This window comes from Anopheles stephensi, chromosome 2, assembly GCF_013141755.1.
Source record: "Anopheles stephensi strain Indian chromosome 2, UCI_ANSTEP_V1.0, whole genome shotgun sequence".
Classification (NCBI taxonomy): Eukaryota; Metazoa; Arthropoda; class Insecta; order Diptera; family Culicidae; genus Anopheles; species Anopheles stephensi.
In genome coordinates this window covers 38,293,065-38,318,281 of record NC_050202.1, presented here as the reverse complement: position 1 = coordinate 38,318,281, position 25,217 = coordinate 38,293,065, and the positions used below count along the sequence as shown (strand labels likewise).

General features: G+C 43.0%; 3 protein-coding genes and 3 long non-coding RNA genes across 9 annotated transcripts; 3 read left to right on the top strand and 3 right to left on the bottom strand.

Moving 5' to 3' along the window:
- Nucleotides 1-2,484: 2,484 nt before the first annotated feature.
- On the bottom strand, nucleotides 2,485-4,129 carry LOC118508018. Its single transcript, XM_036047409.1, has 2 exons — nucleotides 3,925-4,129; nucleotides 2,485-2,884 (listed from the first exon to the last, which is right to left on the bottom strand). Exons 1-2 carry the CDS (start codon nucleotides 4,089-4,091, stop codon nucleotides 2,485-2,487), a joined length of 567 nt encoding a protein of 188 aa, XP_035903302.1. The 5' UTR covers nucleotides 4,092-4,129.
- Nucleotides 4,130-4,977: 848 nt separating this feature from the next.
- LOC118503671 lies at nucleotides 4,978-5,287 on the bottom strand. Its single transcript, XR_004905205.1, has 2 exons — nucleotides 5,152-5,287; nucleotides 4,978-5,080 (listed from the first exon to the last, which is right to left on the bottom strand). It is a non-coding gene; the product is annotated as an uncharacterized LOC118503671 (long non-coding RNA).
- A 4,993-nt stretch (nucleotides 5,288-10,280) lies between these two features.
- Nucleotides 10,281-11,685, top strand: LOC118503206. Of its 3 annotated transcripts, none has more exons than XR_004905162.1 (3): nucleotides 10,281-10,565; nucleotides 10,798-11,239; nucleotides 11,311-11,685. It is a non-coding gene; the product is annotated as an uncharacterized LOC118503206 (long non-coding RNA). The 3 variants fall into 3 exon arrangements; XR_004905163.1 differs by having other exon boundaries at nucleotides 10,281-10,709; XR_004905161.1 differs by having other exon boundaries at nucleotides 10,287-11,239.
- Nucleotides 11,245-12,032, bottom strand: LOC118503207. The gene is made up of 2 exons (XR_004905164.1): nucleotides 11,702-12,032; nucleotides 11,245-11,609 (listed from the first exon to the last, which is right to left on the bottom strand). It is a non-coding gene; the product is annotated as an uncharacterized LOC118503207 (long non-coding RNA).
- A 36-nt stretch (nucleotides 12,033-12,068) lies between these two features.
- LOC118503205 lies at nucleotides 12,069-15,622 on the top strand. 2 transcript variants are annotated; one of them, XM_036036194.1, is made up of 4 exons: nucleotides 12,069-13,222; nucleotides 13,541-13,750; nucleotides 13,969-14,276; nucleotides 14,393-15,622. In XM_036036194.1, the coding sequence occupies exons 2-4, from the start codon at nucleotides 13,695-13,697 to the stop codon at nucleotides 14,497-14,499; spliced, it is 471 nt and encodes a 156-aa protein (XP_035892087.1). In that variant the 5' UTR covers nucleotides 12,069-13,222; nucleotides 13,541-13,694; the 3' UTR covers nucleotides 14,500-15,622. The 2 variants fall into 2 exon arrangements, with proteins under 2 accessions (XP_035892087.1, XP_035892086.1); XM_036036193.1 differs by having other exon boundaries at nucleotides 12,069-13,750.
- Nucleotides 15,623-21,956: 6,334 nt separating this feature from the next.
- Nucleotides 21,957-24,964, top strand: LOC118502516. The gene is made up of 4 exons (XM_036034767.1): nucleotides 21,957-22,438; nucleotides 22,502-22,889; nucleotides 22,964-23,271; nucleotides 23,337-24,964. The coding sequence occupies exons 1-4, from the start codon at nucleotides 22,303-22,305 to the stop codon at nucleotides 24,539-24,541; spliced, it is 2,037 nt and encodes a 678-aa protein (XP_035890660.1). The 5' UTR covers nucleotides 21,957-22,302; the 3' UTR covers nucleotides 24,542-24,964.
- Nucleotides 24,965-25,217: the final 253 nt, after the last annotated feature.

Genomic DNA, 25,217 nt, shown 5'->3' with positions numbered 1-25,217 from the left:
CATTTTAATGCTAAACGCCTCCGAGCATCGTATTCAATTAATAGACAAGCTTATGGTGTTGATGGTGAAATTCAAGAAGTTTCAGCATATCGCACCGCTGCTCCTCTTGAATACGTAGTGGGTTCAAAACCACTTGAAGAGACATATTGCCGAACAGACAATCGCGATAATTTGTCCTACAAAACTTCGGAAAACAATCAATCTACAGAGCTTAATTTTTTAGAATGGAACGTAAATTGGTGAACCGATTCCTCCCATATATCAATTTGCCCACCGTAACGGGAGATTACCCATTTTTGATCGATAGTTGTTACCAACGCGACGAATTGAGCTAAATTTAACGGCATGCAAGGATTAAATGGGAAATTTATAAATATCTTTTGTTTAGGATAAAATTCTCACCGAAAAACAACCTTGAATCACAGAAAGACCCCATACCGTAAGAAAGACGAAATTATGGTAACATGTCAGGGTATGTCAAAAAATATCTAAAAAAGGGACAATATCCAGGCTAAGGGAAATCATAAACTCAAGCCGTGTAATAAAAACGAAAGTGAAGAGCATGGGCTGAAAGAGGTTAATACTAGAACAACGCATACATTGTCATTGCGCGATTAAGAAAAAACGACCAACGTAAAGATCAAGGCATGGTCGTAGGGCAATGAAGGAAAGACCAATTTGACGAATAGAACAAACAACGCGAAGCAATAGGAAAATAGGCATACGCATCTGAACCACAGATGCACGATGCATTACCCATGGTCATAAAACGATAGGGTAACAATTGCCAGATATTGTAACATTACAGACCTCCTACACTAGCCGACGCCTGGCAGGGGTCAACGCATCAGCATACCGAATTAGAATAAAGGAGATCGATGTAATGCTGTTTCATGTTCTTTTTCCCACGGAATTTTAGTATATAAGACAGAATTTTTGAGAATAAAAATTGACTTGTAATCCAGACCTCAACGAAGAAACTTGTGTTTCATTGTTTGGGTATCCATACAGAATCGGGAAAGTTTCACCTTTGCCTTCCCTCCGGAAATTGGTTACGCACTTTGGTGTCTCCCCACTCCGTCGGAAGAATTAGGCGAAATTAAGCCAAGCAAGAACCACGGTTAGAAACTTCTCCTGATTATTCAGGAAAAAAGGCTAATCGTCTGATCGAGCTACGGCATTCCCGTTGTCCAAGCCGAGTTAGTGAAGTGCGAGTCCGCCGCTAAAAACTTCTCTTGGTTTCCCAAGAAAAAAGGTTAGCCGCCTGATTCAAACAACCCTAACAAGGCCAGGTATCTGCACGGAGATCTCCGGATCAATCACTCCTTCGCTTGGTCTGCTCGAGTTAACAATAGTGGATCGAATACTAGATTTATTTCAAATAAACTTGCCTCGAGTTATAATTCGCGACGAAACAGCCAAGGGGCGAAATGGACGAAATGGGCGAAAAGCTGTCGAAATTTGGAAATCGTCATAAAACGCGCCCAACCCGGCAAACAATTCGGGTCAGTTTGTAGGTGAAGAGTATGTAGAAATCGTGCGAAAATGGGTGAAACTCGTGGGGGGCAATCTCGCTCGGGCGAACTAGCTGTTTTGCTCGTTGCAGCGCATGCGCTGTGCTGTCTTTGAATGTGTGCGTGCGTCAAAAGCGAGCAAAACGCCGCTGTGTCAAAAAATGTGTAAACAAACTCAGTTGGAGTTCAGAAAAGTAAACATGCGCAATCCGCTTGGTTATGTGCAAAATAACCATAACAAATACCAAATAACAAATATTCTTTATTTTGAACACATCTTACTTATTACCGATATTTGCAGTGCCGTGGAATAATAAAAATTGCTTCAAAAAAGCTGTGTGTGTGGCTGATACTCCAGCATCTTCCCATGTGTGTAAACAACGCCAAGAGTATTACTGTTTTGTGATCATCATATTTCATTCGGATTGCACATTACCGGGCAGAAAAAGGTAACGTATTGTTTTCCATACTACTGTGTTCATAGCAACGCCTACTGTTATTTCATTTGCGCTAATATTACACCTTGTTTAACCTTTTTTTTTCTTATATATTGCATCGGGATGGTTTGAGCATTGCGTCGCACGCCTTTCATCGGGTGTATTGTGGCCGAAATTTCATTCACTACCGCAGCCGTTTGGGCAGTTCGGGCATCCAGTTTTAATAATAAACATTGTGAACAAAAATCGTGCCCACGACAAGTTGTTTTTGCTTGAACTAACTCTGTGTTCTTATTTACATGAATAGATACGGTGGACGGATGAATGCTGCTTGCTGACGACTGCTCTTCGTGAAATGTTGATCCCAGTGATGAAACACACATGATTGGTGACGGCTGACGGGATCCTTGATACACGACAGTCGTTTTTGCCGGTCGCGCAACGTCATGCGCGCATGAACCAGCAGTTGAAGCAACAGACGATTTCGACGTCGGACTTGTGGTCGGCTGCGATCCTCGCATTGGTTCGTCAAACTATCCTAACGGTCGCGGAATGCCATCCACGGATCCAGCAGCGGGAATGACCGATGGTACCGGCGTCGCACTTGTGGACAGCTGCGATCTGTGCGAACGCTTTAACGACATTGTCGCTAGTGGAACAACACGCACGGAACTAGCAGGCACAAGAATCATCCCACGTATCGCTTTCGTTGAGGGCTGCGATCCTAGCTTTTGTTCCATCGATCCTGCCGGACGCGTAGCGATATCCACGGAACCAGCAGTGAGAGCAGTAAAAGATTCCGACGTCGCAGACGATCCTGCCGGCCGCGGAATGACACGCATGGAACCAGCAGCGGGAACAAATGCCGGTACCGGCGTCGCACTAGTGGACGGCTGCGATATTCGCTTTTGTTCCACCGATCCTGCCGGTCGCGTACCCACATAACCTCCTTACGACCACAAAGTCTGATATAAGTCGGTAGGTTTTAGCTTGTACTGACTATCCGACTTTGTGGTCTTAAAGGAAAATTGGTTCCGAGACGTGCTATTTTATCTCATGTCGGTAAAAAAAATTTATGGGAGAAAAATAAATTGTTGAAATATTTCTGAAATTACTGGAAATGTTTCACCTTTTAACTGATTTGTGAATGATTTCATCAGCTTTGAGATTTTTTTCAAAATTCGTTCAGTTGCTTGCCATTTTGATTCATCGAAGAATGCTTTGACAAATTTTGCTTCGTCAATTGACAATTGTAGGCGTGCATTGGTGCATATTGCGTGGTGTAGGTTTTGTTGTTGAAAAAGAATGGCATTTTGTATAGAAGCAAAAGGCAATTAGCAGCACTCGGAGAACAGTGCGATTCTGTCGGAGTGTCAACCTTTGACCACACTGTTCATGGGAAGTTTTAGTCTTTCTTCTATTTGTCCTCTAGGATTAGATGAAATTGTGATTCATGTGCTGATATTATCATTAATTTTTAGATGTGGTTGAATCTGCTATCGACGATACATCTGCCATCGACGTAGAAGACCATATCGCTTCTTCTTCTAGTTCTAGTCGGTGAAAATTACCATGAAATGTAGGTATTGTTTTTTATTCTTTCGACGGTGTCTTGCCCGCGCAACGAGTGTAAGAAGGAGAAAAAGCATAGCTTCGATGTGTTCGATTGTTGTGTCAAAAAACTTATCGAAAGTCAACGAATAAAAGTCAAAAAAAATTTGAACGAATAATTTAAATTGTTGATTTATTTCATTTAAAAAGTGGTCGGTTGAAACGTTTCAAAACTCCGCTGAAAATTTTCAGGACCGTGAATGAAACATTTCACATTTATGGTTTGTTTGTTATAATTATGGCACGCTTTTTTTTCATCCACGAAGTCTGTTAATTACTGCTGTAAGTGTACATATAAGTCTACATATACGACTCCGTATATAGGTCGTAGTAAGGTCGGATATCGCTTTTTGGTTATGTGGGTAACGATATCCATGGAACCAGCATCGGGGGCAAGAGACGGTTCCGGCGTCGGTCTTGATGACGTTCGCGGTCCAAAAACACGGACGATCGCTCCTGTGGAGCATAATACAGCCGAAGGCAGTTGTTGCAGTGCAAAAAGGCGCCCTTTCTTTGGTGGTTCCGACATTATATTTTGGCTGAAATAATCAGTCGTTTTATTATTTTTTATGTAAGTATGATAATAATTTGATTCATTGTCATGCACTTAATCTTACTTACTTTTATTTATTTATTTTCCAGGTGAAACTGCTGTGTTGAATTTGAATGCTGCTTTGTGCTTTGAAATCTCAGTGTTTATGTTTATGTTTTCAGCTGTCACTTTCAATAAAGGGTAACAATCACACGCACAATGCCACATTCATGCTAGATGACACGCACACACTGAAAGAAATCGCGGCGAAACAGCCAAGGGGCGAAATGGACGAAATGGGCCAAAAGCTGTCGAAATTTGGAAATCGTCATAAAACGCGTCCAAGTGATGGCTTTTATGACGGATTTTTGCTTCGGGATTTTTTCCCCATTTCGCTCGATTTCTACATACCCCTGGCCCTCAATCGTGCTAGCCGGGAAGTGATGACTTTTATGACGGATTTTTGCTTCGGGATTTTTCCCCCATTTCGCTCGATTTCTACATACCCCTGGCCATCAATCGTGCTACCCGGGAAGTGATGGCTTTTATGACGGATTTTTGCTTCGGGATTTTTCCCCCATTTCGCTCGATTTCTACATAGCCCTGGCCATCAATCGTGCTAGCCGGGGATGTTTCAAACTATGCTATAGGAGCAGTACCCGGCTAGCACGATTGATGGCCAGGGATATGTAGAAATCGAGCGAAATGGGGGAAAAATCCCGAAGCAAAAATCCGTCATAAAAGCCATCACTTGGACGCGTTTTATGACGATTTCCAAATTTCGACAGCTTTTCGCCCATTTCGTCCATTTCGCCCCTTGGCTGTTTCGCCGCGATTTCTTTCAGTGTGTGCGTGTCATCTAGCATGAATGTGGCATTGTGCGTGTGATTGTTACCCTTTATTGAAAGTGACAGCTGAAAACATAAACATAAACACTGAGATTTCAAAGCACAAAGCAGCATTCAAATTCAACACAGCAGTTTCACCTGGAAAATAAATAAATAAAAGTAAGTAAGATTAAGTGCATGACAATGAATCAAATTATTATCATACTTACATAAAAAATAATAAAACGACTGATTATTTCAGCCAAAATATAATGTCGGAACCACCAAAGAAAGGGCGCCTTTTTGCACTGCAACAACTGCCTTCGGCTGTATTATGCTCCACAGGAGCGATCGTCCGTGTTTTTGGACCGCGAACGTCATCAAGACCGACGCCGGAACCGTCTCTTGCCCCCGATGCTGGTTCCATGGTTATCGTTACGCGACCGGCAGGATCGGTGGAACAAAAGCGAATATCGCAGCCGTCCACTAGTGCGACGCCGGTACCGGCATTTGTTCCCGCTGCTGGTTCCATGCGTGTCATTCCGCGGCCGGCAGGATCGTCTGCGACGTCGGAATCTTTTACTGCTCTCACTGCTGGTTCCGTGGATATCGCTACGCGTCCGGCAGGATCGATGGAACAAAAGCTAGGATCGCAGCCCTCAACGAAAGCGATACGTGGGATGATTCTTGTGCCTGCTAGTTCCGTGCGTGTTGTTCCACTAGCGACAATGTCGTTAAAGCGTTCGCACAGATCGCAGCTGTCCACAAGTGCGACGCCGGTACCATCGGTCATTCCCGCTGCTGGATCCGTGGATGGCATTCCGCGACCGTTAGGATAGTTTGACGAACCAATGCGAGGATCGCAGCCGACCACAAGTCCGACGCCGAAATCGTCTGTTGCTTCAACTGCTGGTTCATGCGCGCATGACGTTGCGCGACCGGCAAAAACGACTGTCGTGTATCAAGGATCCCGTCAGCCGTCACCAATCATGTGTGTTTCATCACCGGGATCAACATTTCACGAAGAGCAGTCGTCAGCAAGCAGCATTCATCCGTCCACCGTATCTATTCATGTAAATAAGAACACAGAGTTAGTTCAAGCAAAAACAACTTGTCGTGGGCACGATTTTTGTTCACAATGTTTATTATTAAAACTGGATGCCCGAACTGCCCAAACGGCTGCGGTAGTGAATGAAATTTCGGCCACAATACACCCGATGAAAGGCGTGCGACGCAATGCTCAAACCATCCCGATGCAATATATAAGAAAAAAAAAGGTTAAACAAGGTGTAATATTAGCGCAAATGAAATAACAGTAGGCGTTGCTATGAACACAGTAGTATGGAAAACAATACGTTACCTTTTTCTGCCCGGTAATGTGCAATCCGAATGAAATATGATGATCACAAAACAGTAATACTCTTGGCGTTGTTTACACACATGGGAAGATGCTGGAGTATCAGCCACACACACAGTGAAGATTTCGCGGAGTTTCGGATCGATGTGTGTTGCAATATTTACCAAGCGTCGTGTTCAGATTCCAAATTCGAAGAGAGATATAATTGTGTTTTCTGCCCTATTTATAAACTTTCTGAGTGCCCCCCACGCGAGCGACACTCATCCTTACTCACTGTATCCTTGAAATATTTCGTTTATCAAAAACTTGACGAAACTAGCTTTCGTCAAGTATGGTGTGACGTCTAAGCGTAAACAAAACATCTAAACGTAAACATACTCCCCCCCATGACAGAATGTCATAACAAAATAACTAACACGCGGTACTAACAGAACGGTTTCGCAACAGGTAAAACGCAAATTTTCGTAACAGGACGAGAGATTAATCCTTTTGCCGTTTTCAGCTTCACTACTGTAAGCTGATCCTCTCCAGGGTGTACAACAATGATGCGCGCCAGTGGCCATCGGGTGATGGGGAGGGAATCGTCCACAAGGATGGCCAGTCTGCCGGGAACGATTTCGCACCGAACCGCAACCTTATTGTCCTTCTGCATTTCCTGCAGATACTCAGTGGTCCAATGCTTCCAGAAACGTTGCACGAGTAATTGCCAGGTAATCCCCATGTCAGAGCAGTTGGTTGCGATGATGTTTTGCTGTTGCTCACTCTGAAATAACTCAAAAAATTCTTTTAGCGCGTGTGACGAACCTTCAAGTTGTTTACGTTGTCGGAGTGTATATCCGACGGTAGCCCGCGCCGGGCTGTGGAACGGTGTAAAGCGGCCAAGAACCCTGCAGTGGTGAGATCGCTGACCAGCTCCAGGTGAACCGCCTTGGTTGCAAAACAAAAGAACAAAAACAAATAACACTTGGCAGCGGCAGCTCTCTTGTACGTCGGCTTAAGACAAAATGGGCCGGCGTAATCCACTCCAGTAACAGAAAACGGCCGGCTCGGAGTGATGCGTTGATACGGAAGTTGGCCGGTTTGTTGTTGCACTAGGGCGGGATCCTGTCGTATGCAACGAAAACAATTACGGACTACTCCTTTCACTAATCTCCGTCCGTCGAGCGGCCAATATTCTTCTCGAATCTGGGAAAGTAATAGTCTTCCCCCGCCATGCATCAGCTTTTCATGAAAGTGGTATGCGATGAGACGAGCAAACGGATGTTTCTTGGGAAGTAGGATAGGGTGTTTGAACTGGTAGGGAAGCTGTGCAAGCTTCAATCGGCCACCCACTCGCACTATTCCTTCCTCATCGAGGAATGGATTCAAGCGCCGTAGAGGTGAGCGCCGCCCTATAGTTTCTCCCTTCTTCAGCAACCGGATCTCCGATGAAAACTCGTCTTGTTGCGCCAGGATGCATAATGTGAGTTTAGCTGCTTCCAGGAATTTAGGTGTGATCGCGGATGAAGTAACTTGTGACGATTGTTGTGTGCGTGTCCGACGAATTTCAATATCAGCTTCGGCCGCCAGCAATGAATTCGATATTGGCCAATCAAAAGCAGGTAGCCCCAACCACTCGGGACCACAAGTCCATATCGACCTTTTCAGCATGTCCACTGCTGACATCCCACGAGATACCAGGCCGGCGAGATTTGTTGAGCCGGGAATGTGTTTCCACTGACGAGGACGTGAATAGTTCTGGATCTCAGCAACACGATTAGCCACAACGGTTTTCCAGGTGTTGGGTGGTGACAAAATCCAATTTAGCGTGGTAACGTGTACGTTACTCGTCCTCAAACTTAGCCGTTTAGCGAGTCGATCGCTAGTTAGATTCGGCTGCGATGCGCTGTCCAACAGCGCGCGCGCAGGATGAGCAATTCCGAAATTATCAATAATATTCACGAAAGCAGTTTGGAGCAATACCTGCTCGGGTGCTTGCTGTAGTGCTGCTGCAAATGGGGGTTGTGTGTTATCGGTGGCTGTGTGATCGTTAGCGGTGTTGTGTGTGTGATGTGGCGGAGCTGTGTAACTAGGGCTATTCGGTGTGACGTGCAGTTTTGTGTGGTGTGCCAAATTACAATACCGGCATTTGTAGTGCGCCGGACAATCACGAGCCGCATGATTCTCGCGTAAGCAATTTGTGCATAAACGTGCGGTCATCGCGAAACGATAGCGATCCTTAGGCTCCATTCCTTCAAATCGTGGGCATTTTAGCAATGAATGCGAGGAATTGCATAAAATGCAATTTGGTGTTTCATGTGACGTGGTACCAAAACTAGTTTGACGCGGAAAGGTTATTCGCCGCGAGTGACTCAGTTCGTGACCCTGTGACGTATGATGCGCGATGGTGGGAAGCTTGATGCCCTTGAGTGAGTTCGATCCAGTGCTCGGGTGCGCGGTAGGAGCTAGCTTTGCCTGCAGTTGAGATTGGACACGAATCAATCTATTCTCGAAATTCTCTCGAAATGCAGCATTCTGCGTTGTTTCTTCCAGCGTGGAAGCGGAATCCTCTAATTCTTGTTGAACACTCTCTAGGTCCTTGCATAATGTTTCGAATTTTCTTAAGCGAACCTCCACTTGTACTTGATCCCGTGCGTGAACGAAACTATCCAAAAATTTCTCGTACCGAGTAAGGGACGCCAACAAAATTGTCCGACGGGACGCCAAAACAACGGGTGGTACGGGCATTGTGCAATCGTGTGTGTGTATGTGCGTGTGAGTGAGTGACCTGCAGTGTAATGCGTGATGCGGCAAAAACAGCTGTACGGTGCACGAAAATCCAAACGAAATGTGGTACGACACAGAAAACGGTGAACGATGGGTCGATCAAACTCGCGAAAGCACCAGAAATTCGAGCTATATATCCTGGTCACGGCACCATGAAGAATTCGCGGAGTTTCGGATCGATGTGTGTTGCAATATTTACCAAGCGTCGTGTTCAGATTCCAAATTCGAAGAGAGATATAATTGTGTTTTCTGCCCTATTTATAAACTTTCTGAGTGCCCCCCACGCGAGCGACACTCATCCTTACTCACTGTATCCTTGAAATATTTCGTTTATCAAAAACTTGACGAAACTAGCTTTCGTCAAGTATGGTGTGACGTCTAAGCGTAAACAAAACATCTAAACGTAAACACACCAAGGTATGTAGATATAGAAGGTAGAGTTGTTTAGAGCAAATTGACATTTCTCGACCTGTGATAACAGTTCCGTGGTGATCAAGGGGAAGGGTATTGAGAAGAGTGACGGCAGCGTCGGAGGAGGCGCCGGTGATGGTATCGCTTGCGATTTTTTGACGAAAAATGCAACCAAATATCGTCAATCGTCTGTGGGATAACACTTAATATGCGAAGATGACCCATAAATTAGCGAAATTGCTCATAGGACTGAGAATCGAGGCTGTTTGTTCATGTTGGTAGCCCCATACCATATGTTTTTGTAAACAAACTCTGACATAACTCGACTAAAATGTCGCCCTGTCAAATCGATAAAAATCCACCTTCTAAATACATACACCTTGTAAACACACAGCTTTTTTGAAGTAATTTTTGTTATTCCACGGCACTGCACATATCGGTAATAGGTATGATGTGTTCAAAATAAAAAATATTAAGATTATTTCACGAATTTTTGCACATAACCAAGTGGATTGCGCATGTTTACCTTTCTGAACTCCAACGGAGTTTGTTTACACATTTTTTGACACAGCCCCAAGTTATCTGTTCTCCTTGTTTTCGTAAATGTTTTGGTAAATACATTCGTTAACGAAATTTCCTCGAAAAGATTTACGAAATTTAAATTATTTCGAGGATAACTTGTTTTTTGTTTTGATTCTGTTTGTTTACATTTTGAATGAACCCTGTCATAAAATGAACCGGAACCATGTTCATCGAATGTAAATAAACAAAAGTTCACTATCTTCGAAAAATCTATGTTTCGATAAATTTTTCGAGGATAGCAATGCAAAATGTAAACAAATATTCCAGGATAAGTTTTTGTCAATGTATTGTGTTTTGTCGTATCTCGTCATGTGTTTTCGGGAGTTCCTCTATTCTTGTATTTGCTCTTTTCTCTCTTGATTTTGCTTTGCTTCTCTACATGTCCGTAGACTCTTCGCGTTGAGTGGTGGTGGTATGTTTGTGTGTAACAACGGTACTTTTACTGCAAGGTTGGAGGGGCGGGCGTCGAGTGTGTTGTTTATCAGCTGTGATCTGTGCGTGTGAAACTTTTTAGTTGTGCTGAAACGGGTGAGTAAGAGTAAGATTAGAAACAGAATGCCGTGTGCATGTATACCACAGCCTGAAGACTGAACCACCAGACTTGCTCAGAGCAGGAATGAAGTACACGTAATATAAATTGGAGCGTGGTACGCTTGCGCGTAGCAGATCATGGTGTGGTTAAGAAGAAAAATGAAGCAGTGCTACAGTCATACTAGACGCTGGAATGGCTAGTATTGGTTGAAGTTTTCTTATTTTTCAGATTCAAAAATCTGTTTGCTCTACAAAGTCGATGAGCGCATCTAATCAGGTAAATATAATTATATGCTTTTATCCCAGATATCTGGCTTATAGTTTTTTGCCTTTTAGTTCTGCAGCGCCATGGTGAACGTTGGGAGGTGTTGGCACGGAAGACGGAGCGGGAAAAGGATCACGATAACTATGTGGTGAGGAGGATATCAACGGATTGTGCATTTACAGTTAGCGGGTGAGCTGTACCTCGTAGGAGAACCTGGCCATGGGTATCGGAGAATGCATATCGTATGCTGGGATCGTGCGCGGCCTTGAGCACTGACTTTGCTCGATCACGGGTTCCAAATTGGTCATTACGTTACCGGCGGCTTGCCAGCAATCAGCATTGGGTGTTCTTTTTCCGTTCAGTTCTTCCTACCGTCCTTCTGTGTATAAATTGCCTTCCATTAACAGTAAGTTTGATCAATCATCATTCTACACAAATTTGTTTGCTTTTATTTAAGATCAATTTTGCATCTTTTAGTCTCCCGACAACAAGTTGGAGTTGCTTCTAGCACGGATTATGATGGTGCTGTTGCTGAAGAGGAATGTTTTGTTGCCTGGTTGCACTGGACAAGATGGTTCACACAGTGTAGTCGATCTCCTGTTGGTGTCGATTGTATACCGTTTCAGAGGTTTAAAGAGGAGTGAGGAGCTTCCTTACTACAAAGTTCTTTATATAAGGTGAAAAAGTGTACAAGGGCCAACCATTTGGTGTTTGTACTCGATGATCCCTTCGAGCCGGAGGCCCATCCCGGCCGCTCAGTGCGATAGTGTTAGGTGCTAGGAATACAAGATGTAAATATAAAATGGTTACTTTACATGTTAATACAGAAGAGGTATTATAAAGGTTATAGAATTACGGCTTTTACTACCAATAAAAACATGAACGAGCGAAATGCATCACGTACATATTGCGCACCTGAACCAGGCAAAGAAATGCTCCAGTGTCGTCCCCATTTTTGTCCGGAACATGGTCGTCGTGAAGGTTAATTTAGTAACTGTATTTGAGGGCATATCCTGAGCCGATCCCTATGACGATCGAAAGATCCGCAGCATCCGTTTTCATTGACGAAATCATTGCCTGCTCAAATTGCTCAAAACAAATCGCACGACTTGAAACCTAATAAAATTTTCCGCAACATTTATTGGCGGAGAAGAGATTTGGATCAACAATCACGCAGTGAATAGAACGAATACGATCGGCTTCGTCAACCTCTCCCTCTCTTCTAATCAAATCACTTATGAACTCTTACCTCTTCTCCATGAGCAGCCAGACCAAAAATCAGCGATCAACGATACAGGGCTCGCCTATTCACTTTGCGATGCGAACGGCATATTTTGTACAAAGTGTTTCAATTTGTTATATACATTTTTTCGACAAAACCTACCATCTTGAAAATAAAATCATATCGAAAACCATGTGAAAGAGATCGATGAACTAAAAACACTTTGGGATTGAATGAAAATACTCAAACGAACTGTAAAAACAATAATGACGGTATAATATATACCATTCGTATCGTAAAGTAACGAGACAAACCCTGTACGAGTGCACACATGCCAGTACACATATTACACATATACACATATACCCAAACAAGGTGAATCTGTAGGCGTAAGCGAGATGGGTATAATGATAAATGGAGAGCAAAATGTAAACATTTAGGTCATCATGAACCAAACTCGAGTGTGTGACAAATCATCCATGAGTGCGAACGGAAAAGGTGTATAAATAAAAAGAGAGGGAAAAATTTATGCTCGAAAATTTCCCCTTGGGTATAGATTCACCTTGTTTGGGTGAATATGTGTATGGGCATGTGTGCACTGGTACAGGGTTTTCTTGTTATTTTACGACATGAACGGCATATATTATACCGTCATTATTGTTTTTACATTTCGTTTGAGTATTTTCATTCAATCCCGAAGTGTTTTTAGTTCTTCAATTTCTTCCTCATGGTTTGCGACATGATTTTATTGTCAAGACGGTAGGTATTGTCGAAAAAATGTATATAACAAATTGAAACACTTTGTACAAAATATGCCGTTCGCATCGCAAAGTGAATAGACGAGCCCTGTAGGCGAGAAGGGGTAAGAGTTCATGCGTGATGCGATTAGAAGAGAGAGAGAGGTTGACGAAGCCGATCGTCTTCGTTCTATTCACTGTGTGATTGTTGATCCAAATCTCTTCTCCGTCAATAAATGTTGGAGTACAATTTTACTAGCTTTTAATTAGTACCTACTGTTTTTAAAGTTTTGGTGATTTTCTTTGAGAAAGCCAGAAGATGTCCGATTCGAAACCTTCTCGTGCTACAGGAAATTTTTACCAAAGGCTAGAAAATATGAGCAATATATAATGGCACCACAGCATCAAGACGCTGCAGAACCAGCTCCAGGTAAACAAACCCAGTGAAATCAATTGCGGGTAGTGTAGGCGGATTCCTAGGATCCCGACGACTAGCTAGTATAAGAGGTTTAAGATTAGGAGCCTCCGTTAGAGGTCTCGCAGAAAGAGTCCTGTCTATCGAAGCTATAAGTACTTCACAAAGCTAATCCCCCCATCATCCCCTACCCCCTCCTGGTCAGACGTTGAAAAGTACACCAGCAGGAGCCTTTGCTTGCTCATAAGTTTCACATGATCTCCAATGGACCACCGAAATACAACCCCATAATCGTCATTATCACATAGATAATAATTTTTATTTTTGTTTCAGGCCCATCCCGTGCTTCATTTGAGACTCCAGTCCCAAGTGTTACCGCTGAAATGGAAAGTTATGTGCAGGAGGATGTTGTTGTTCCGGATTTTTCTAATGTGGAAAATGAGGAACCAATTGTTCGTCCGACCGATAGAAGGAATGTCTATCACAGATGGCATCCGTTACTGGGCGTTATCCACAAATGCCTCGTACCGCTCGATCAATAAGGTACTTAAACTTTTTCAACAAGCTCACGTTAAGGTTCCATCAACCGCTAAGACGTTGCTGAAAACGGATCGCAGTAGATCTGCGTCGAGCTACGTAGATGCGTAGACGTGCGTAGATCTGCGTAGCTAGAGCGGAAGGAGGAGCGGGTTTATTTTATGTGTTATTTGCAAAAGTTCCATGTTGATCCATTGAATAACCATCACTTCTTCTGTTTTTAGTAATGAGAAATCACCTGCCACCCAGCTATGCCTAACCATATCGATCAATGTTCTGCCTTTACATACAAATAGCAGCATGCAGTTCTGGCCAATCTTGTTTTCTATTCATGAGCTGCCCCAAGCACCGGTTATGACTGCTGGCATCTTCTGTGGAACGACCAAACCCGAATCTGCAGAAGAATATCTTCGTCCGATGGTGATCGAAATTAATGATTTGATGCAGCGTGGCATAATCGTTCATGGATGCCATGTCGCCATAAGACTGCGCGCAATCGTGGCAGACACTCCTGCGAGGGCATTCATCAAAGGTAATGATTGATAAAATTATGCTTTAGCGGTTAAGACATTGTGCACAGTCTGTTACCCTTTCCAGGATATAATTTATTGTAGTGTCTAACTATTTTTTCTATTTTTATGTCGACAGGAGTCAAGGGACACACCGGATACGACAGCTGCTTGAAATGTACCGTCGTCGGCAAATACAGTCAGGCAGGACGTACAATGACATTTCCTGATACAAACGCTCCGTAACGAACGGATAAGTGTTTTAGGGACAATGCATACCCTGGACATCGCAAGACGGAAACGCCGTTGGTGGATTTGCGGTTCTTCAACATCATCAAGGACATACCAACAGGAGATCGACTACACAGTGTGGATCAAGGTGTCGGCAAGCACTATATTTTAGGCTTTCGGGATGGAACGTTGAGAAAGCAACGCTGGACGACAAAACAATGTGTTCAAATATCAAACCATATTGACAGATTAAGTTGCCGACAGAAATTCATCGCAAAATACGTCCTATCAAGCAGGCACATTTTTGGAAAGCGTCGGAGAGCGCGTCTTTTCTCCATTATGCCGGGTTCGTAGTGCTGAAACCCCATCTTACTGATTGTGAGTACAGACATTACTTACTGCTGTTTTGTGCTGTGACATTGCTGTCCTCTTCAGTTTATAAGGAGAAGTGGCGTTTTGCAGGCCAATTATGAAACAAATTCGTTGAGGACTTTGCAAGTGTGTATGGCGAACAACATATAAGCAGTAATGTGCACATATTGCAACATTTGTATGAGGAGGTGGAGCGATTTGGACCTTTATCATCCTTTTCCACTTACCCATTTGAAAATCAGTTAAAATGTTTAAAAAAATTATTACGTAGGGGATGGAAGGAGCTAGAACAGGCAATCAACCGACTTATGGAATATGAGGAGTATTATATAGGAAACCCTTACACAGCATCAAAGCCCTCTATTTCCAAACGAGGGAATATAATAACATTTAACCTCCAGAAAGATTGTGTGCTTCAAAATAACGAGAATAATTGTTGTTATATGAGCAAGGATAACAGTATATACCAATTTCAAACAGTTAATGGCCAAATGGAAGATGGCAATGTGCGCATTTGCGGGCGTAGGTTGAAGGAAAAAAAACTTGGCTTTTGATTATCCTTGTGAGTCAAGTATTTTAAACGCTTACAGAGGATCCATTAAAAAATTAGATACGTCGTTTGTGTATATATGCCCGGGGCAAGTTAAATGTAAATTAGTTGCTATACCAAGCATTCGCGATGAAACTATTTTTATTCCTCTGCTGCATATACTTGTGGAATAAATTCAGTAAAAAACAATGTAAGTGACAATTGTAAAGGGAGTTATTACTGTTCGTTATTTAGTACACTTATTTAGCTGGAAAAAGAAGGTAATTGAAGCTTAAAAATATGCGATAGAAACAAAGTATTGTTGTTCAGCGAATACCAGATAATCGAAGCGGACTAACGAAATGTATAATGCAGTATCAAGAGGGATTAATAAATTTAATCAGGTTGTATATCCAAATATAGTTGTTTAAGTTGTTAACCAAATATAGTGTGAAGGTTCGGGAATTGACACCAAGGTTCGATGGACGAGAAAATCAAGACTTTTAAGTCCTCCGGATCTGACTTTAGTTGAGTTAGCGGTCGTGAGTTTAAGCAGGCTTCGATTTGAATCAGCAACGTTTCGAGATCGTCCTTCAACAGTACTTCTGCACCGATTGTAGATTTCAGATGGTTCTTTATGCTTTTAATCACTGCTTCCCATAAACCGCCAAAGTTCGGTGATCGTGGCGGGATAAACTTAAACTCGATTCCTTCCGAATGGCAATGAGACGATATGGTATGTTCGGCTTGTTGAGTTCGTAATAGATCGTACAACTCCTTCAGTGCGCGTTCCGCTCCTCTAAAGTTTTTTGCGCTGTCGCATTCGATTCTGGTTGGTTTACCGCGTCTTGCCACGAATCATTTAAGGGCGGCAATGAACGAGCTGGTGGATAAATTAGCGAAGAGTTCCACATGTACTGCCTTTGTGACAAGGCATATAAAAACAGCTACAAAACATTTAACCGGAACGCCTTTTCGTGGTGCGAGGCGATACCAAAAGGGTCCACAGAGGTCCACTCCAGTATTTAAGAATGGGTAGGGCCATTCCAGTATTTAAGACTTCTGGCGGCAAGTCACCCATAATCTGCTCTACACATGTTGGCTTTCTTCTAAAACATTTTACGCATTCGTGTAAAGTTCTTCGGGCAAGGTTACGTACACGTAATGGCCAGAATCGTTCCCGAATCATAGAGATAAGCAATTGTGGTCCGGCATGCAAAAATTGGCGATGGTAAGACTGCATGATCATGCTGGTAAGCGGATGTTTTGGATCGAGTATTATTGGATGTTTTCGGTTTCCGGTGACTGGAGCGTGTCGTAGCCTGCCACCTATGCGCACAATTCCATTCAGGATAATCGAAGCCAGAGCCTTTAGCTTAGAATTTTGTTTGACTTCTCCATCGCTTTGTAAAGACGTTATTTTTTCCGCAAATGTTTCTGCTTGCGCTAATCGTATAAGAGTCTCTGTTGCTTGGCGCAGTTCTAATATCGAGAGAACTCCTTTTCGTCGATTAGTTCGGTTTATCTTCTGGCTATTTACTCTAAACCTTAACAGGTATGCTACCAACTGAACTAAAGCGGGATATGATGATCTTAGCGAAAATAATGGGTCTGTTGTCTGGGATCTTACGGCAAGCACTATCTGACGCTCTTCTAGTTCTTCTGATGTAAAACGCGAATGTGGTATTTTCGTTCGTGATGTATAATCTATCGACTGGCTAAACCATTTCGGTCCATGTCACCATACTTCATTCTTCTTCAATTGGCATGGAAGCATTCCTCTTGATAAAATATCGGCAGGATTTTCTTCGCCAGGAACGTGAAACCATTGCTCCTTTTCTGTGAGATGCTGTATCTCCGAAATTCGCTACAAAGGGTTTCCAGCGCGAAGGATGTCCATCAATCCAGTGTAAAACAATGATCGAATCTACCCAAAATATTGCTTTTAATGCTCTCTTGATGCTACTCTTCACCTTTTGCCATAAGTGACATAATAGTAACGCGGCTGACAACTCTAATCGAGGTATTGTTACGCTTTTCTTTTTCTTGCTGGTGTCAATAGGTGCTACATTGAATTTAGCGTATAAGAATTCAACCTTTGTATTGCCATCTGCCATAATCGATCGCACATAAATACACGCACCATACGCCTTTTGAGAAGCATCGCCAAACCCGTGTAGCTCAAGTAGCTGTGCTCTTTCACCCACCACGCGACGTGGAACTGCTATTTCAGCAACATATACCATCTCTTGCTTCAGGTTTAGCCATCGTTTGCTTATCTCGTCGTCTAATGGCTCATCCCAATTCACCTCTTTCTGCCATAATTCTTGTAAGAAGCATTTGGCCAAGACAATTACCGGTCCGATCAATCCCAACGGATCGAATAAACGAGCAGCATCTGATACAGCACTTCGTTTAAAAACCATTCCTTCTACAGGCCAGCATGGTACATCAAAACCCAGTTGGTCTTCACTAGGATTCCATTTTAACCCAAGCGCTTTAATGGATTTCGTTGGGTCCAGTAACAATTCCTCTCCCATTTTGCAAAGTTCGTTTGGAAGCGTGTTCAATAACTGCTTAGAGTTAGATGTCACTTTGCGTAATTTGAAGCCAGCTGATTCGAGTAAGTCCGTAATTTGCGCACATAACAACAACTCACAACACGCACATAACATAACAACTCTCCTTGTTCAATCGTGTCTGCTCCGCTTATCATATCATCCATGTAAAAGTCAGATGCCAAAATCTGTGACGCTATGGGATGTGAGTGTATGGCCTCATTTGCAAGAGTTTGTAATGTCTTTGTGGCTAAGTATGGGGCCGAGGCTGTGCCATATGTAACAGTTTTTATTTCAAACGCTTTAATTCCGCCTTGTTCTCCATCTTCCCAAAGAATTCGTTGCAAAGGACGGTCTGTTTCTGCTATCCATACCTGACGATACATCTTCTCTATATCTGTTGTCACAGCATATATAGGTTAGGTATTCAAAACCGCATGGCAAGACTAACGAGATCGTCTTGTATGACAGGACCAACTAAAAGAGCATCGTTCACAGATACACCGGATTCTGTGGCACAAGATGCGTCGAAGACCACCCGTAGTTTTGTAGTAAGGCTTTCGGGACGGACAATACAATGGTGTGGCATGTAGTAGGCAAGCAATTCATCATTGGGGTTGGGGGTGATTTCTTGCATATGTCCTAACTCTAAATACTCGCTCAAAAAGGCCTGGTATTGACGTTTCAATTCAGGATTTGCTCTTAGCCGGCGGGTCAACGATTGAAGGCGACGTTTCGCTATGTTGTATGAAGCTCCTAATGTTTTGATTTTTGCTGAATCTTTTGGTAACGTTAATATGAATCTACCATACGGCCCTGTAGTAGTGGTACGCTCAAAAATTTCTTCACATTCTGTTTCCATGGGAGATAAAATACTTGAGGTTTGGCATTGTTCGATTTCCCAGAATTTAGTTAACTGCTCATCTAATTACAGTTCGTTGCAAGCTAAGTTTACTATCCTCCTCCTATGTTCTCGTTGCTCTACCGTCGCCTTTCCCGAAACTATCCAACCGAATTGCGTGTTTTGAAGCAACATGTTTTGCCTCTCCGACTTAAGTCTAATCACACCGTCTAAAAGTATATCATTGTATAGTTCTCTGCCGAGCAGCATATCGATATTTCCAACCTCAGCCCAGGTTGGATCAGCCAGGCAGATGTCGTTTGGTAGTTCGATGTGATCAACTTTAGCCGGGGGAAGATTCCACATAATCTCAGGAAAGATGTGCAACCTTAAACGAAAGTCAACATTAGTGCATTTGGCATTCACGACCAAGCTTACGGAAAATAAGGAAGTTTGACAGCCTCTTCCAACTCCTTCGATGGGTAGATGATTCCGTCTCTTCGGTGCTTGCAGTCTCTGCACTAATCTTTCCGTAACCAGGTTGATCTGTGCCCCGCCATCAAGCACGGCTCGGGCTATCGTCGTGTTGCCATTTAGTGCCTTCACTGTCACCAATACCGTTGGCAGCAATACGGAAGTGGCTGGCTGAACATCAGTTGGCGCCAACATGACTGCGTTGACTGGTCTTTCACCAACAACTGAGGTACGAGTGGAACTCACATTAACTGAAGCTCCGGGAGTGGTTCCACTACCGGCTGGATACTGTTCATTGTTGGACCTGTCAAGCATGAATGACCTGTGAAGCCAACAGTACACTCCATCCTGCGGTCGGAACGCCAATTTTTTCCACCATTTTGATTGTTCGCTCAAAACCATCCAACAAAATGGTGATCTCCTCGTACGCTTCTCGCTTCACTGAAGGAATAGCGAAAAGTTCGTCTAAATACCGCCGCACTGACACATTTTTATTTTCGTATCGTGTTTTTAACAGTTCCCACGCTACACTGTAATTGGCAGCTGTAATTTCTACCGATTCGATCACTAAAGCTGCTTCTTTTGATACCACACGTTTTAAATAGGTGAGTTTATCTACTTCCGATAAACTTTGATGCCCGTCGATCATACTCCGAAAAGCGTCCCGAAACGCGTGCCAGGATTCTAATGTCCATCAAATTTTGTTTACGGTATTTCGGATAAGCGCACATTCGGGTTCGACACCTTTGGTGAGTGCGTTGCACTAAGAGTTGACGCACACCACGCAGCCTGGCGCCTTTTCAGCGTGAGAGAGAGAGCTCGAATCGACGCCGCTCGAACTCCTCGTACTGTCTCTCTTCCTCTTGTACTTGTTCAAGCACCATTGTCTCCAGGCACGCTGAATGTCTAGCTTCAAATGCGGACGAAATAGATGCTAACTGTTCCGAACATTCCTGAAAATAGCTCGGATCCGTATTCTCACTTGCACTTATTGCGTTTGCCAACGATTCTAACCTACGCATCATATGCGCATGGTAACGTGCGAACATACTTGGCACGAACGCCATTTCCTTTGGGCTCGATGCACCTTGCACTTCACTAAAAGTGATTTCGGGGTTCGACATTATTCCCAAATATCACTACGAACACTATCAATTAACGGTTAAAACTACCAGTAATTAGCTAAAAGATCGGCTATCGATCCGGTTCGAAGGACCAATTTTTATGTAACGAAAATAGCTCTAACCAAAAATAGTTGTACACCGTCCGGAGTCTGGTTTGCGATTGACTTAATTTTATTCTTAACACTACTACATTTACAATCAGGGTATTCTTACATCTACGCTCCTATGCTAATGCTAAAGCTGATATCCGTACTGTCCGTGTTGGAATATGGAAGCATATGTTTTCATTGGGCATCCAACACGCATACCCTCAAACTAGAGAGGCTACAGTATCGTTGTCTTAGACTCGCACTAGGGAGCATGAAATCAACACACAACATGTCATGTGGATCACCTTCTGTGGTCCTGCGTGGAGTTTGAAACCGCAAGACTCTCCTTGTTGGGCGCAGTCGAGAGCATCGGCAGACGACCGGGCATATAAATCAGGGAAGTGTTGGCGACCAGAGACCTCGCATACATGAGGCTCATTTTCCGATTTACCAGAGACAACGTTCTTATCCTTTGATACCGCATCCCCCTTATCCTTCCAATCCATATCCGCCATTCCTTTTATGTTATTCGTAGTGTTGTCTTTGTTATAAGTGTTTTATGTAGCGCAACGGGTGACGCGTTGACAGCACAATGTTATTCGAGGGCGATTTCCATACTGCCGTAAAGAAGAGGCAGGCTTTTTCGTCTGTAGTAGTGTGCTACAAGTCAGTCCAGCTTTGATACAGCGGGTCCACCTGTGTTGGCGCTGGGCTTGGGAGTGGTCGGCGGGTACAGCCTCGTAAACAGTGGAGTCACTCCAGCTGTTGCGAGATGGAATCCGCCGATCGCTTTTGAGTTCGATGTGGACTTGGTCGATCATAGGCTGTGTCATGGCTGGGCTGCTTGGAGAACATTGCACGCAGAAAAATTCATGTTTGTACTGTGCAAATACCTGTGCTTGACTGTTTCAGTCCAGACCCACATCACACACTACATTAGATAACCGGATCGAACCAACCCCCATCGAAGCCTTAGCCACAGCAATAGAACCGGACCAAAAAACCTACAACACACACACACACACACACACACACATGTTGAGTAAACAATGTCGAGGAACGGACGTGTTTTGCAAATCACTCCCGGTGTTATTGGCATTATTTTTGTGAAAGCAGCAATTTTGTACTACAATTTTTTTGCTGGGCTGGAGATAAGTGCTTGTGGAAGTGATAGTTCCAGTGATAGTTGCTGAGTGAAGTGAACTAGGATCAAGTGTTCTGTTACGGAGGGAATCGGGCGGCCCCAGGCTCTTGGCCGAGAACGCCGAACAGCCTGGATCAGCCTTAAACAAAAAACTGCTTAGAGGGTCCCAGTGAGCAGGCTGCGAACGCTTTCTCGTGACGGAAGTTAAGTAAAGTGCAGTGAAGTGAGAGTGAGTGTAGGGTTGTGGTACCCCTAGTAGCAAAAATGAGTGACTTTTGTATTACTATCTCGCTCCTACTCACGGCAAAGCCTATAGCGCTACCCACCGCCATTAACGCGACTCGTCTCCGTCGTCCATCAATTAACCCGAAGTACGAATTGTTCTTGCCCCTCTACGTTTCCTCCATTGCCCGCGCCTATCGATACGTTCGGCGACGGCTGTTCGTCGTCGTTTCCCCTTCGTCCCTTGATCCCCACTTCCTACCCCGCCCAAGAATGAATCGTTATTCGTTCTTGCACCTCTACGTTTACCCCCTTTCCGCGCTTATTGGTATCGGTGATCAGCTGTCCGGCGTCAGCTGTAGAACGCGCCAAATCGAAAATCTGCTCGCAGTAGCAAGACGGTCGTGAAAGCGCTTAGCTGATTTTAAATACCCTGTGAAACGTGAAAAAGTTTAGTTTGGCAAAATGTCTCACACTGTGAAAGAGTTGAAAGCAAGTGGAAAGTTTGCAAAACTAAGTGCGGCTAAAAAGCGTATGCTGGAGGAAGATTGGCAGCGCGAACATCAAGCAGGAACGAGTAGCGCAGATTTGTTGGTGAATGGTATGTATATATAGTTAAATACTGGTGCAGTTGGTGATATACGTTAAATAATGTATTGTTTAGCCGTCCCTCCGTCTGCTGAGGTTGCGGTGGTTGACAACGCGCCAGTACTTGAAGTATCCGAGGAAACGGAAGAGACTTCGTACATCCTTGAAGACGATGACGACATTCCCGAGGACCATAATACTTTTGATGGTAATGTAGCGACTGATGAACGTAAAAAAATGACGTTCCCAGAAGGTCTACGCCGTTGGGCCCTTGCGTCAAAAATTTCACTGGCGCATGTGAATGATCTGTTGTTGCTAGTTCGCGACACAACCGATTATTATGTGCCCAAAGATGCCAGGACATTTTTAAATACGCCAACACGTGTTGGAAGCCAGATAGCGACTGTGGCAGGCGGTCAGCTTTGGTATCAGGGGATTGAAACCGCCCTGCAAAACTATTTTAGGTAAGTGTAAATTTTTTGTTCATTCGCTTCCTCAATCAGGTAATATTAATTTATTTTTATGCTATTTATTTTAGTAACACAAAGCCCACCATCGATCGTTTGGAAATCAATCTCTCGATGGATGGAATTCCTGTATACAATAACGGTCCAACCCAGCTTTGGCCCATTTTGATGCAATTACACAACATCTCTGGGACACCTGTTCTGGTGATAGGTGTTTTTTGTGGATCCAGTAAGCCGAATAACTGTGAAGATTATTTACGACCGTTGGTGACCGAATTGAACCAACTTTTGGAGTCTGGTTTCAAAATAGGAGGAAAGCAATACCATGTAAACTTGCGTCTAATTGTAGCAGACTCACCAGCAAGAGCCTTCATAAAAGGTATGACACAAAATATTTACCATTACTGAAGATTTTTTAAAACAAATATATATTTATATTTTCAGGTGCAGCCTACTTCAACGCAATTCACGGTTGCATGAAATGCAAGTGTGTAGGAGTGCACGTGAAAGATGCTCGGAAGGTTATTTTCGAGAATTCCGAAGCAGAAAAACGCACCGATGCAGAGTTCAGGAGCGGGTTGTATGCTGCGCATTATAAGCGACCATCCCCGCTTATTGAGATTAAGAATTTCAACATAGTTGAAAACGTTATAGTTGGAGATAGGCTGCATTTAATAGATCTTGGAGTGACGAAGAAACTATTGAAAGGCTGGTCGCATGGTGGGTTGGAACCATTTACTAAGTGGTCGTCTAAAGAATGTGATAGGATTAACAAACTATTTAAGTTAATTGAATTTCCCTCGGAAATAACTGATCGTACTCTACGTCCTTTACATTACCTGCATTATTGGAAAGGTACTGAATATCGTACCTTCCTCCATTATGCAAGCCTGGCCATACTGTCGGACTTTTTAAATGAAGGTGCGTTCCATCATTTCAAACTTTATTTTTGTGCTGTTACATTTTTGTCATCGAACTATTATAGCCAATATTGGGAATACGCAGGCTCTTTACTAAAGACATTCGTCAATCAGTTCGGTACAATTTATAGCCGAAATCACTTGACCAGCAACATTCACAATTTAATACACGTAAGTGAAGAGGTAGATAGGTTTGGTCCACTCCACACGTTTTCAACCTATCCATTTGAAAACCATTTACAAATCATAAAAGGCTTGATAAGAAGTGGTTCCAAAACACTGCAACAAGTAATTTGCAGATTAGGAGAGCGCAAAGAGTGCAATGTTGCGGCCGAGGAAACCTTAGAATCGTATCCAAAATTAAAAATAAAAAACAGTGAGGTAATTTGCTATGTTAGGAATGGATTTGTACTGAAAACAGGAAACAAAGACAGCTGGTTTCTTACAAAAAGTAATCATATTATGCAATACAGCTCTGCTACTACAGAGGCGAGTAATATTATTAAAATTGAGGGCCATGTTTTGCCAAACCATATCCCGGCATTTAGCTATCCTTGCTGTGCAAATTTAATAAACACATTCAGAGCAACGATGGACAACCTTGTAGCATCCACCGTAACCATTAATTTAACTGAAATTAAATGTAAGCTAGTAGCAGCAAGGACAAGCAAACAAACTGAATTCATATTTACGCCACTACTACATACTTTGGGATGGGAGGAGTTATGATAGGATAGGATATTATAGGATAGTATTGGATAGAATAGGATAGGATAGGACAAGATAGGATACGATAGGATAAGATATGATAGGATACGATAAGATAGGATAAGATATGATAGGATACGATAAGATAGGATAAGATATGATAGGATACGATAAGATAGGATAAGATATGATAGGGTACGATAAGATAGGATAAGATAGAATAGGATAGGATAAGATTGGATTCGAACGATGCGACAGGATTAACAAGAAATAAATATTCACAATGAAATTTTGTTGGATAAATTATAACCATTTGCATCTTTCGATTTTTTTATTCACACTTTTTTACGTTTATGGCATGTAGTTTCTATTTGCCCCAGCAAATTTAATCTATCCGTTGCGTGGTATAATTTTTTTTTGAAAAACATTTCCACCATTTCAGAACTTGGGGTTTCTCTACCTGACGTACCAATTAATTGAAATAAATTTAAAATATTCGTAAACGGTGCGAGGGGAATTTTTGGTGGCATTCCCCCACGTTTCCAGGTACACTCGGCGAAAAATTGTCTATCAAAAATTATATCAAGTGCCGAGTGCATTCTATTTTCGACATTATTTATGCCTGCTATAATTAAGCCTATTGAATTCATAACATCCAATTGATATTCCGGCTGTTCTAATTTTACATTGAATTCAA